Source organism: Aptenodytes forsteri, unplaced genomic scaffold (genome assembly GCF_000699145.1).
Source record: "Aptenodytes forsteri isolate BGI_AS27 unplaced genomic scaffold, ASM69914v1 Scaffold166, whole genome shotgun sequence".
NCBI lineage: Eukaryota > Metazoa > Chordata > Aves > Sphenisciformes > Spheniscidae > Aptenodytes > Aptenodytes forsteri.
Window position 1 is genome coordinate 8005757 of NW_008796110.1, and position 15000 is coordinate 8020756.

Genomic DNA, 15000 nt, shown 5'->3' on the forward strand with positions numbered 1-15000 from the left:
AATACAAAATAACGACAGAAAAATGTTCTCACAGTCACATGAGGACCAGAGACACTTAAATTATAGTCTCCTACTATAAATATTAAAATAATTAAACAGACTATTTATTTGAAAATACAACTATTTACAATTCAGGTTACGTAGATACAAATTAAATTTCATCGTATATTGAGATCACCTACATCTGACTATACTAATATATTTACAAAAAAGTGCTACAGACACTATGTACTCTTGTATGCATTTAATCCATTACTTGAAAATAAGGAACAGTGAAGAGTATCTGCCAATGTGTTTGAAAAATGATTTTAACTTTATCCATATGGTTGAATTCCACTGTATTACACTAACGCCACTGAAAATTTGTATGAAATGTGTCAGCTGCGTTACTGTCATGCATGTAAGAAGGAAAATGCAGTGCTTATCTTCACAAGAGACAAACAATATGAGAACTGCTTTAACGTACTAATTTTTAAAGCACTTTTTACATGGAATCTTTGCACTGAATTATAACCTTGACAACTAAGATATGTGTACATTTTCTATGAAACCAGCAGTGTGATTCAACAGTAAGGGCCTAACTGCCAGATGTGTTAACTCAAATATGAATGAAACTATGCGCCTACAAAAGTGCCCACAATTCCGCATTTACACCTCTTAACCAGCACACTCTATTCTGGGATTTCTAATTTTTACCAAAACTACCGTAAGTTCATGTGTTATAAAACCACAGGCAGGCAATTGTCGTTGCGTCTGCAAAATTAGACATCGTTATTGAAAATGATGCCCTATTGACAAACGACTCTGAAAAATCAGGTCTTCATGATCTCTTACGTAACCTGTATCAAGTGTTATTTTGTGATTGGAAATAATGTGAATTATGATGTTAAACAACACCTTTACGTCAAATGATAAGCACAGTTGAAATCTTGTCAGAATTACCTGTCTCGCCTTGCATTTAGAACTGAAGACTGTCCATTCACTATGGAATGATGAGTTATTGGTGGTGATGCTTTGGAAGTGGTGGAGGAGGTAGTAGAGGAGGAATTGTTAGTAGTGAGGTCTAGCCCTCCATGTTTAATGCCATTGTCTTCCATACTGTGAACTCCAGTCACTTCTTTCCATAACTGCTGAATCTCAGCAGGACTTAAGCCAGCTATAAAATGAAAGAGAGCCCCACTAATATAACAAAATAAAGCGTTTCATATAATGAGCTCAGTGTTATTAATGGATTAATGCCAACAATAAAGCTGATGCTGTGTTTCCAGCACAATCAACGTGTAGTAAAACATAAATTCATTTTTCTTCTGTCAGAATCCAGGTAATCTAACTGTCTTCTCTTATGTTACCAACAATTAGAAATGACCAACTTTAATAACATTACACTCCTTCTGAAAACATTGCTCAAGGATCAAAGAGTGAAAGCCACAAAAAACTTGCAACTACTTCTTGAAAAGAAAACAAAAAACAACCCTAAATATACTTCTGGACAAGATTCTTGTTGTCTGCTTAATCAATTTCTTGACATGGAAACATAACTCAGTGCACCCACAGTTAACTCAAGTTTTATAATTCCTCTTAATCAAACATGTAACGGAAAACAGAAAAACGTATTACACTAAGGATACAAACATTGATATTCTCTTTAAACACTTAACAAGAGCAGGGAGTGGGGGAAGAAGACTGGAGGGAGAAAAATCAGAAGACAAAAATGAAATCAATGAGATCATAACAGGTTTAACATTTGAGCAGAATGCATCTGACTTTAATTAATGACACCCACATATTCATTAGTCCTGTTTAATATTTACAAAAATTGTTCCATTTAAAAATGTGTCTTAAGAGGCAAAACCAAAGTGACTATTTGGAAGAACAAAACCACTACAGCATAGAGCTAGATACTGGTGACCGCTTATGCTCTTCGGTACCATTCAGTGGCACCAGACAACTAGAAAGCCAAAAAAACTGGCCCGTTTACAACTCTCTCTACATAGATGAAATTACATGTAGCGTAGACCATCAAATTCCTCCACTGTTTTTGTTGTCCAGCCCTACGGTGGAAAACAAATTGGCGGGTTTGGCTAGGAGAAAGGAGACTGTCTCACCAGTTTCCTGGGGCGATGGGCAGCCATACAAAATTTGAAGAGCTTCTCAAACTTCTCTGCCATATGCACAGCACTATTCTGGAGTCTAGCCACCAGCTCTTTGCAGATAGAGCTTAAATTTGCTCTCTACTCCACTTGTAGCCTGGAAACTTGTAGTTTCCAGGATTCATCCTTGGCCACAAATAGCGATGTCTCATAGAATGTATTCATACATCTGTGTTAGGGTTGTCTGGCTCAAGTTGAGCACTTTGCATGAAATCATGGAAACTTCTACTACAATATGCTTCTGCCTGAAGTAAAGACTCCCAAAACACAGGCAAGAGAAGAGCTGTGAGCATTCTCTTACCTTGCCACCGAACATGCAGCTAAGGTAGGAAATTTAGATTTTGAAAGATGATGAATTCATCAGAAATATATACACCTTCTGTCACTGCCAGTCTCTAGAAGTTTGACATCTCTCTTTTGAAGAACACTAAATTAAATGTAGGAAAGAATGAGAAGCGCAGAGAGCTTCTTGTGAAAGATGCCAGGTTTTTCAGCCTGATGTGGTTTGGGCCAGAAGTATCTTATAATCCAATTCTGTCTTCTGTATCTCATCTCAACAAGTGAAATTAGGTAAGACATGCTCATGGTATCTAGATCTGCTGGAATGCAAAACATTCAAAACGCTGATGTTGTCTGAATTAAAATGTTACTCTCTTTATTTTATGAAAGAGCTTAAATTTATTGTCCTTCAGAAAAGGATTAAAATCTATCTATTCATTCACACTTTTCTTTGAGGATAGTTTCGTTTGGTAAACAAGATATATTATAAAGATGTAAAGATTGTTTTTCACTGATTGGCAAATCTGTTTATTGGATAATGTTTTACTTTGAAGACATAGGAACTGCAACTACTAAAACGGATTCAACAAAAAATTACGAAAAAGCATAGTAAGTTCCTTAATACTTCTCAATAGCTGTCTCACCATGGAGTATACAAAGCTATTTAAAAATAGACTAGTAGTGATTTACAGAAATAATAATTTCTGGAGGTAGTGTGGAAACAAATTGGTTGGAAGGTATTCAATTTTTTTTAAATTATGAAAGGAGCTCATTTTTAGACTACTATTTTGTGTCCTGCTTCTCTACCTTTGATACCAACACCCATTGGCAAACTCAGTTAATGACAAAGTGAAAAAGAGTTGATTGGATTGTAAGTCTTAAAACTGGAGTTTATATCATATTTGTACAGCAAAGAGCTAGGTTTTAAGGAAGCATGCAAAGAAGCCAGGCTCTAATTTACTGCATTAGAAAGATGGGTAATGGGAGTGATGGTAATACTAGTTGTAATTGTTCTATGAAGGTAATTACTGCCGTGTTCATGAGGTATGTTCCAGCAACACTGCAAATAACCTATTTTAGTGTGGTAAATAATAGTTACCTGCATATGTAATCACAAATCAAAAAGAAAAGTCATGTATTCATTTAGGTGGCATAATATAAACAGTACATTATTTACTTCAAAGTCTTCCCTTCCTCCTGCTGTTGAACAAAATAAACTAATTTTGTATTGAAAAAAATAAAAACCAAGAACAAACCCACCTGTTTGAATAATCAGAGGGCAAACATATTGTTGTGTCTTGCAGCAAGAAAATTTTCATCAGAGATTATCAAACTTCGGGCCCTGGGGGAGCTGAGCAAGAGCCGCCCCAGAAGCTGGGTGAATGGATGAGGGCTGGGAGCGGCTGGAGCAATGGCCCTTCCCGCGGGCAGGGCTCTCCTGCCCCTCTGGGCAACTGCTGGGCAGCCCCTTCCTCTGCATGAAGCTACGGATGGAGCTGTGTCTCCAGGCTGCCTAGCTCACCTAGACTTTTTTAAAATCAGAAAGAAATTTCTCTCTGGGCTCAGGCTGGTTAATTTTATCACTTCTTCAGAGCACTCTGAAAGGCTGCCTTTTAGGATAAAAGGATTAAGGGCAGGCACTTAAAAAGTATAAAGTTAATAAGCGGATTTGTAATTAATTGTAAATTATGGCAATTTTGTAGTTTCTGTGTCTGAAAAAGTCCAACTCCCATTTTACAAGAGACCTGTAAAATGGCTGACAGATATTTTAGTCTGGATGTAAAAGTAGGGTAAGTTTTAAAGTTTCATAGGTTGTGATAACCCTTGAAAGACCCTCTCCACACTACGTTAAAGGAGAAAGGATCGGGAAGAGGATCCGGAGTGGGATAAAAATTAGGGACTATAATGAAAAGAGCAAATACTGATTTGCTATGCAGTTTACTAACACCAAGAATTTTGGGATTCTGAGGTTAGTTTTAGAACTCTTTTCACAACTATCTACTCTATTTTTATGTTTGAATAAATACTTAATAAAACTACCACTTATAAAACCCATCCATGCATCTGTTTTTCATTTTCCTACATGGCCTCATCAAAACTTAGGCTTTTGGGTTTGGAGGTTTGGGGGTTTTTTTATTGTTGTCATTTACAGTCCTTTGCATTTAGCTAGAATCAATGCAGCATTACATGGAAGTAACTCACAGCAAGTCACTGGCTTTGGATATGGCATAGTGAAGATCTTGTCACAAAATAAATGCTAAAACACCTCTTGTATCTTATTTGCTATACCTGACCATCAAGAAAACATGGTAAACACTCCCATCCTTTAAAGGCAGAAACTATACTTGGAGCAAATACTGTTTATATACACAAACCTCACAGCTGTACTTGGAAGTTACGTCTTTTCATGCTAACAAATGCAAAACCCATGCTCTCTTCATCACTAATAATTTGTGGTTTACAGGACTCTTTATGACCAGTAACTTATAAACATGAATCCCCCTGTGTTTCTCTCATTGTTCTAGCCATCCATGTAACTCGGCAATCTAAACAGATGCATATAAAAATATGTTACACATACGTAAATTCTTCTGTATAACCATATTATACACCTTGCAGCACAGTGGAAGGAGAAAAACATCTTTTTACCACATCCAGAGTGTATTACCTTAAATAAATTCTGAAGGTTTAATTTAATACTGTCACAGAAAATGTCTGTCATAAAATTTGCTAAATTTTATGAGAAAAACAAAGGAAGTTTGATCCTCTTACTTTTATGCAAACCCCAATGCAGGGACATCTATGTTAAATCCAGTAAGTACTACTTGGATTTGTAAATATTGAATATATTTGGATGTATTTGGATGTGTAAATTTAAGATTTACGAGACAGACTCAACAGATCTGAAGCCTATTATTAATCTTCATTACATTGTTATGAACTGGACCGGGTGCTGTACCTTCCTATGAAAGACACAATGTGCTGTAAGAGAAGCCCACAGAAAGAACTCCTAGCTGGTTACAACTCTGCATTTGGTTCTCTCTTTGTTTCAGCATCTTGCCAGACTTTCCTTCTTACCCTCATCACTCTAACTTCACCTCACCTGCCACAGTGAGTGGCCTTTCTGGAGATGCAGAGAGGTTTTCCAGGGGAAGCTGTCTTACGTTTTTTAGGTTTGCACATCCACATCAGGGCTATGAAAAATCGAGGTCCTATAAATTAACTTGTATATTTAAAGGAACCCTACAAACACAGTAGATACTAGAACTAGGAGAGAAAAACGGAAGAATTAAATACTTGACTGGAATTCATTATAATTTAAAAATACCAAGGCAGAAGCAAACAAGAGATAATTTACTTTAAAAAGAACAATCTGGATACATTTTAACTGTAAAATGTTGTATTTTTTTATTTCTTTAGTATCAATCTCTTTTGTCATGACTTCAGTTATGCTTAATTCTGTGAGTAAAAGAAAGTTCTTAAAAAGAACTGTTTACTAGTTCTCCTAAAAATGTATTAAAAAAGGTATTATTTTTTCTATGTTTTTCTACTAGAAGTGGATGAATGAGTATTGCATTAAACTAATGAATATCAATGCAATTGGGTAGGAGTGCTGAGGGAAATCTGTGGGGATTGCTTAATGTGAGAGAAAACCTGAGGAATTCCTCTTGCAACAGATGGCACAAGAGGAGGCTGCAGAAGGTAAAGCTGTTCGGAGGGAGGTTGTGTTTCAATTGCTTTTTTCCTCTGGTCCAATGTGACTTTGTACAAAAGGAAACCAGCATTACCAGTCTCACGTGCCCAACATCATGAATCAGCTTGCCTCCCCACTGCTATTCTCAAATAATAATATTTAGTGTGATAGCTTATTTAGTACTCTTTTTGGTTGTTGTAATTTTTATAACTTTAGATATGCTTGTGTCATAGCTTTTCCACACAACACAACGTATGCAATTTACACATTTATTTGTAATCTCTGTTTTCCAGGGACTGAGGTTTTTAGTAAGTCTTTCTCATGCCTTTTTTCTGTCTCTGCTTTTGCTCATCTAATTTCTGAAGCTTTGATTTCATAATAGTTACCTGGTGGAGGAACCAGATACATGCATAAAGACCAACTAAAAGTAATGTTACCTGTTATGAACACAGTCTAAACAATGCTCATTGCAGGGACTGGAGTGTCAGAGATCAGAGTATCGTGTAATTTTTATGACAGACATTTAGCTCACCTCTTTATGGTAACACAAACAGAAACACACATCTCACAGGTTATAGACAGAGTCCTTAAGATGGGAAGTCCTTGGTCTTATCTTAAAATGTAAACAGCATTTATCTCCAAGTTAATTTACTTTTAAAAGTGCGTGCTCTATTTTCTTTCAACCATGAATGTATTTGTGTCAAGTAGTAGAGTTTGAGCTCATTTTCAGCATTGAGAAATCTTGATCAAAGTGACAAAGTGATTTTTTTCCCCAAAAAAAGTCTTTACTGTTATTTGTCAGTGATAATTTATTACTATTGGAATCACCACCTTCAAAACTTGTTGTTATAACATATTTAATACAAAGGAAAAGCGAAGAAAATGAATCTTAAGGTTTGTTGCTAAATTCATATGTCATAAGTTGAAGATTCAAAGTGCTTTTAAATGCCAAACACCTTCTTTTCTTAGAAGAAAAAAAAAAAAGTGAGTTTTGGAATGGCTTTAATATCACTGTCTGATATATTTTATATCTGTTCGCTTGTATTAAATGAAATGATAACATTTCCACTAAATCAGATTTCAGTAATTCCTCAGAGGAAAGCAATGGTGTTTGAATTGTGTTGCTATTAGAAATTGTTTTCAGCACGTAAGGCTAATAAATATGCACCTTATATCTAAGAAAAAACACTCAAGAGCTGTTTTCTTCCACAAATGTATGCTGTAAAATTTATCAGCCTCAACAAAATTAGTAATATGAGTAATAAAGTTCTAATAATAAAGTACGTTTAAGTGTCATAACGGGAAACTGCTGAAATTCAGATGCAAATGGAACAGTTAAAAAAGTTGTGAATTAGAAGTTACTCCATTCATATATTACTCAAATACCTTGTGGCAGAGACTGGACAGGAAGAGCAGACTGGCCAGGTGGGATGGAAATGAGTCCCTGACGCTGAAGGTTCAGCAGATGTTGCTGCTGCTGAAGTTGTTGCATCTGGAGGAGCTGCTGCTGGAAGACAAGCTGCTGGGCTGCCAACTGCTGCTGCTGCTGCTGCTGCTGCTGCTACAAAGAAAAGGGGGGGAAAAAAAAGGCAAATGCAGCAGAGAGTAAAGTGTGCAGTGAAGGCTAGAAAGCCAAAAATGTAAAATCAACTTCTTTCCCTTTAATCTCAGTTATTAAATAATAATGCTATTTGTAGAACACTCAGGCAGTGAAAGTGTTTGAAATTTTCTATTATATTCATTCAAGCTATTAGGTGTTAGGGAAAATGGCAAGATACACTTAATAACACACTAAAGAAAAGGGTCAAGAGAAAGTATGTAACAGCTGTTTCAAAAAAAAAAAAAAAAAAAAGCCCAGCTCATGGCAGATGATAACAAATTTATCTATGCTAAAAGTGTAACTCTTTACAGCAGCCTGTGATTCGAAGGCACTCTTGTTTTTCCAGTTGACTGAGTTTGGTCTGCAGTGGCCCATGAACGTGGTCTCCAGTGATCTATTAGTAAACTGGGATGTAGCCTTCATTTCACTGGCCTGTTAGCTCTCTCTCTTTTCTTGTTGGAATGTATTAAAAGGAGCACTGCATTCAAGGCAACGAAGTGCCCTATTATGGAGCAAAAGTATAAGTTCCAATTTTTGTGAGGCATTTCAAGACAAACTGAAGTCTGCAAAGGCTCAGGAGGGTATGAGAAGGCAGTCACACTTCAGAGAAAGACAAGCTGCTGTGGAAGACCTTTCCTTTCTAGTTTGGGGAAAAGAGAAACTTCTGATGCGCTCACTGGAAAACAGACTGCATAATGGAGCAAGTCATGTGGATTGCCCAGAGCCTCCAGAGAAATACAGGAGCAATTTCTATTCGTAGTTGATGGCTGTCTGAAATTCTGTTCACAAATCCAAACAGAAACAAAGCCTTAGGAGGTCACAACTGCTTCCTCGACGTTTGCATAATGGGCAGCTTGAAGACAACGTCTAGGATACCTGCTGATCAATTTAACTACTTCAACATGTTTTGTTTGTATTATGTTTATATTTGATGCAGTTTGCTGACAAGTGCAAGTTAGGCCTGAGAAACCCGCTTGTCAGGTTGATTTATGAGCACATCAAACTGCAACTTTCTACTCGCCACTCCAAACCTACAGTAGCAGTTCATTAATCAGGGGCCTGTGACTTTGAAATCTGTGCTCAATCGCTCTTTTTCAGCCACAAACTAAATTTGCATGCTCTCTGAGCTGTGCCACTGAGAAAAGGAAGGCTCCTTCCCCAACACAGATTGCCTGTGAATACGAGATAATCAGTACGGTGTCCACTACACAGCTTGTTCCTTGCACACTCGGATTCATTAGCGAACATTAGACGACAGCAGTACTAGACTGCTCAGATCCTATGTCTCAGAAAGGGGTGCAGGAGAATTATACCGGCACTGCTATTTAAGCCCGGTAAAAACATAAGAACAAATCTTTGATAGCTGCATCCTTGCTACAGGAAAAAATCTAAACTAGTCTTGTCTTTTCCAAGCTTCTGACAGCTCAGACTAGTATGCATCACAAGGGTCTTAGCTCCTACCTCTTTTGCTTGCTTTCCTGGATGCTGTTGCTGTTGCTGCTGCTGTTGCTGCTGCTGCTGTTGTTGCTGTTGCTGCTGCTGCTGTTGCTGCTGTTGTTGCTGCTGTTGTTGTTGCTGTTGCTGCTGCTGTTGCTGCTGCTGCAAAAGCTGAAGATGTAACTGCTCTTGCTGTTTCTTGTAAAACTCTTGTAGTTGTTGCTGAATAAACCATTTTGACTTTAATAAATAAAGGCAAAAGTTTCAAGTATTATAAATCTCCTAAACTCTTCTAGATTGGCATATGGTAGCGTAGCCATTAAGAATCACCTCATAACAAAAAATGTGATTTGAAGAGGCAGATCTACATACATTTTTTTCCAAGGCGGTTCTGAAATTTTCCAATGCAGATTCCAAAATATCCTAAACAGAAGGGTATAGAAAATCTGTATTCTAAAGGGAATGCAAGAGCCAAATTAACTCCTCAAATAACTATACCTAAGTTCCTCACATGTCCTATATAACAAATCAGAAGCTGTACTCATCTACTTGCAAGAAACCTACAAGTCACTAAGGCCAAACTAAACTGTCTTTTTCTTAGGGGAAAAAAGTAATTAATCTGTCAATCTGTTTAGCGGGATGCTGGATTCACAACTGAAGGCGAATTGCCTGTAATGATCATGGTACTGGATATTAAAGTGTTTAAACATACAGTGATTGAGCTATGACTATGACAAACAGACACATCATTTTCTGTATGACAGTTAAGCGCCCAACCAAAAATCCGCTCTGCATTACACTGAGGTACTGATCACTGACGCTATCTTTACTGTATGAGTAACAAGTTAATGGATTCTTCACTTAGCTGCCAGATTTTGTGCTAAGGAAACAGCAACCTCCTTCTTCTTTTTAGCCTTATCTGGGACAAATTTTTTGGATGTAAAAACAAACAAAATAAAAAAACTTTTTCCCATGATGAAACAAGCTGTTGAGTTCAAATTTCATAACCGCATACCATTTATGTGACTAAAGGGAGCACCACAGTGTTATGAATTTTAAAGCAACAATTATCTACAACTCTATTTGTACTTCCTTTGGCAAGTCTACAATTAAAATGTGCCTAAGCACTTGAAAATTTAAATATCAATTTGTTCGGTATTTGTAATGCATCTGCCACAGCCGCTGCTGCTGTTTTTAATATAATATTTAATGTTTCAAAATCGCAATTTCACACTTCTGCAATTAAAACAAGAAATTTAAAGACTGAGAAGTTTCATATTTATTTCCATTCTTTTTGGTGTAATGAGCGATGAAATATTACAAAGTAAGACCCATAAAATCTGGCTGACACTTGTGCGAATGCCCTGTGCTAACAGTCCAAAGCAGGTAACCCACATTACCTGCTGCAACATAACTGCTTGCTGCTGCTGGAGAAGTGCTTGAAGCTGCTGCGGAGACAACACTTGCTGCTGGAGAATCTGCTGCATTTGCTGAGGGGTGATCACCTGGGGAGTCATCATGGCCACTGACACAGGCACCTGCACAGGGAAAGAAAGATATCATCGTCAAACACATTTTAGTTTGCCTGCACCACAGCGGTACGTCTTTTTTATTTTGTACCAAAGATGGACCATAATTTTTTACATAATATTTATCACTGCAAAGTTCCAGTTTCAGTCGGAATCTGTTATTTTAAGACTACAGTACTGTGGCACTCTATTTCCAGAGGCATCAGATTCGATCAGACTCAAGCTTTATGTTTTGCATCTCTTATGTATTCCTGCAAGAAATTTAAGCGTTGGCTAGTACAAATGTGTATTTAAAAATAAATGATCACATGGCAGGGCTCTCAACACTTCATAATCAATCATCTTATCAAGTGTCATAATGTTACGAATGGAAAAATCTATTGAGACTGTTTCAAAAGATATGATTAAAACAGACAGCAAAATAAGTATCTTAAAGCAGTAAATGTTTTACACAATAAAGACACTTAGCCTAGAAAAATATTTGCATAATACATCACTTCAGTATAAGAAAACCTTTCTTGCTCGGCTAGTCTTTTAAGGAAGTCTGATTTGTACAGGAAAAAAAAAAGCTACAGAAATATCGGAGTACAGAGCAAGGGCCGCCACCTCAGTCACCCAGTCTCTGCAGAGAGAAACGTGTTCTCAGTCACTCCTAACTGAAAACTGAAAGTTGGGAAACCTTGTCATAAGATTATTAGTTTGTCCACTAAAATTTAAGAATGCATGTTTGCGTAGGTGCTCTTTTGGGCACAGCTTTATTGCCCGTTCATTATACCCTGCGACGAAGTGTGTACATATGTGTAAACACTGACCTACACACATGCTCTCAGGAATATATGTGTGAGTGGGAAAGACGCAGCAAGGATGTGTGGTTGTGTACGTAAGAGAGAAAAGTCCCGTGGAAGAGCCTGAGGTGTGTGCCGAGCCGCTGCAGCAGACACACTGTGTGAAACCCCTGCTCGAGCTAACCAGGACACAGTCAGACAGCTGTCAGCAGGCCAAGTTTTCCACCCATGAAAAAGCAGCCACTCGCTTGTCTAGTGAAATTCAAATGTTTTTTCTGTATATAATAGCAAGCTGGCATATAAATACTGCTTTGTGAGATGTTTGTAGGACATTCCAGTCTTCTGTAAATCAGCAAAAATAATATTATTATTAATAAAATAAATCACGAACAAATCGTAAGAGGAAAAACTTTTCTAATATTTCTATTACTTCAATCTATCCCGAAAGACTTTGTATAAATGTAACACTTAGAGGAAAAGAGAAATACAAGTCTGCTGAAGTTTACTTTTAGAAGAAATTACTTCATCTAATATTACACAGAATACCACTTCTCACACAATTCATCACAGCATAAATTTAGGTCTTAAAACACTGACTAATTAAGAGTCTGAAAGTAAAAGTACTTACTGAAAAGTCTGATAGTCTTTTGCAAACAACAAATTAATTTTAAGACTAAAAATTCCGAAGGTCTTACTCTAAAATACAAGTGGAAGGACAAACCAGACTCCCACTCAGAATCAGACACTTGTAGGGGGGAATTTAATCTCAGCTATGACTGGACTCCTATAGTCAACAGAATAAGGAAATCCCAAGGAAAGTTTATCTGATCTAATTTAGGCATCTATTTTAGCATGCGATTAATCCCTCTCTGAATGTGCCTGTCTCTCCCCTTTGAGTGTAGACTCACTTTGAGTAGACACCTAACTTTCAGATGTCAATGTTGGTTGTTACACTTTGTCACACCAAGAAGTTTTGTAGTATTGGAAACACCACATCTCTACGCAATAATGTTTTATTCTAAGCCTACCTGGTCCTACGGGCAGGACAAACAAGTTTTTACAACTTTGGGATCCATGAGCAAAGAAGAAAATTCACTGACTGGAGTCAGTGTTCAATTCCCTCTGAAGTCAACAAGAATTTCCTCTGTTTACGTGAGATCTGAACTTGCCTTCTTGTAACAATTTCACCTCGGTGATGCTATTCGACTTCCGTATGTCACACAGAAGTGAGAAAGCAGAGAGGAAGATGGACACCTTCCCAATGAAACCATTACCTTTAACCTTTAAATCCTGCAAGAATTTTCCTAACACTTATATGCTTACTACTATAATATATAGCAAATGGTGAAGGTGTTGCACACTTGCTACTCCACTTCTCCTCTTACCTTTACATCCCTTCTATCTTCCCTGGCTTGTGTATTTTCAAACACACAAGTGAAAATTCTGACCTAAACAGAGTGAAAATCAACTTAAGTTTGTAAGTGGCACTGATTTATTCATGCTCCGTGCTAAAGACTCTAGCCAGTAAGATGTACAGTAAGACTCGTGCTGCTGCAAGAGTCCTCTCTTCCTCGGTCTGAAATACAGATTCCCCTTCAGCAGGCACATTTCTGCTAGCTTTTGTAGTGTCTGCTCTGAATCTCCCTGGCTGTGTACTTGCTCTTATATTTGGAGACACGCCTGCCTTGCAGTACACTCTAAGAGCTTTTCTCTTCAAATTTGTTTTTCCCATATTTTTCAACAGTCACTTTCAACTGTATAAGCTGAAGTAGGGAACCTAATTCACCTGTTTTTTCAGGATGATGGACAAAAGCATGAAAAAACCCAGCAGTCAAGATCATTAGTAAAAACACATATTTATGTAGATATTATTGCCTTTAACAGAATTTTATGTGAGGATCCATATATGTGTATCATACTTGATACATATCTTCTTTCCCATAGATAAAGGACAAGGCATTTTGAAAACTGCTTGAATTTTAAATTAGCAAAACATATTAAGCAAAGAGATTTCTCTAATTGTAATTAGGTAATATAAATTGGTACATTTCACAGCCTTCAGTGATACACCACACTGCACTTTATTTCTTACTGGCATAGTGTTACTGTGCTATCTGTGTTGGAAGACTATCAGAAACCTGCTATTTTATAGCCAGTTATGTGCATTAGGTGTATTTCTTCGGTTTAGTGTCTGTGTTTTTCAAGATTTCCGATCTGAATTTACAAAAATGTAGCAAAGAGGCAAACTCTTGACTCTTTTTCATAGAAATCTCTCAAGGTATCTGAAGTCAGTTCAGGTAGAGGACAGTAGAGGGACCCAGTGAAAAGATATGATCAAGTGAACGATGCGGTTCGTTTGAGTGGGCCACAAACTCCCAACAAATTCTCAGACAGACCTCTCATTAAAAACTGAAGAGACAAAGTGAAACACGTCTGCAACCCATTTGTTACAAGATGCCCTCAAAGAAATTGAACTCCCAGCTCTGTCATGAAGATGACCGGGTACAGCAACCCTACAAAACTCGATGGGTCAGACAGCCTCTGAAGAACATGTAAATTTGTCGACTCCATGATGGACCCTGGTGGAGGCTTCGTGTTTTGAAGAGTTTCTCATGTTTCTGATGCAGGCTGTCCCCCATTTCTTTGGATTAGCTTACAAGTCCCGCTAAATAAAACTATAGATATGCAAACAAACAAATTTTTAACACATCTAAAGAGCACTTCAGGCAAAACCAACTGCTTTATTACTACATGTGAATGTACTAATTAAAGAAGAGCTATGATGCAGAATGAAAAAGTTGATAGTGGAAATTAGATAGATGAACATGGCTGCAGAAATTAAGATAGAACTTTTAAGACTAACAAACCTGTTTTTTCCCCAGATCAATTTAATAGAGAAATGGTGAAGGCCGAGCTTGTGTATTTAACACTCTTTTGTCATACATGAAAAACTCAGCTTTACCTGTAAAGAAGCTTGCCAGGTAAACACTCATCTATTCTTCCTATAAACTAACCAGGAGTCATACAAATTTGTATTTTTTTAATGTTACTTACAAAAATCATATTCCTAATGGCACAAATGGAAGGCAGTATAAGTAGCATGCACCTTCAGTGAGCTTTTGCATTTTTTAGAAGCCTTGAAAAACTGCACACATATTTTCAAGAAACGTTGACCAATCTGACTTTGATTAAAAACAAATACAACCAAAGGAGACACACTATTTTTATTCCGAGTTCCTTTCATTTTGGAAGTCAGGTATTGATAACGACAATTACATGCAAAACTTGACCTTAGTTTTCAGTGCTTTCAAGGAGAATCACAAGATCATATATATTAGACACATTCAGAGCCAGTTCAAGGTATGTAGGAATTATTTCTTTGTTACAGATAGAGGAAACAAGTCACAGCCTTTAAGTAATTAATCCAAGGTCACAGGATATTTTTAAGTCGCAGATCTGAGAACGGAACTGTTCAGTAAGACAAGTCTCTCTCTGGTTTATTGAAAGAAATGTAATTAAACATTTA

The 15000-nt window shown here is 37.1% G+C and overlaps 1 protein-coding gene across 2 annotated transcripts in view; it reads right to left on the reverse strand.

Annotated features, from left to right (window-relative positions):
• The window catches only part of FOXP2 (forkhead box P2), a 380382-nt gene that overhangs the window by 59709 nt on the left and 305673 nt on the right, over positions 1-15000 (reverse strand). The window contains exons 5-10 of one of the 2 annotated variants that reach the window (XM_009286823.2): positions 10561-10698; positions 9533-9583; positions 9185-9382; positions 8600-8602; positions 7510-7684; positions 943-1156 (exon numbers count right to left, since the gene is read on the reverse strand). In XM_009286823.2, the coding sequence (XP_009285098.1) occupies positions 943-1156; positions 7510-7684; positions 8600-8602; positions 9185-9382; positions 9533-9583; positions 10561-10698 (779 nt within the window). The remainder of the gene's footprint in view (positions 1-942; positions 1157-7509; positions 7685-8599; positions 8603-9184; positions 9383-9532; positions 9584-10560; positions 10699-15000) is intronic. The other variant, XM_009286822.1, reaches the window with a different exon arrangement.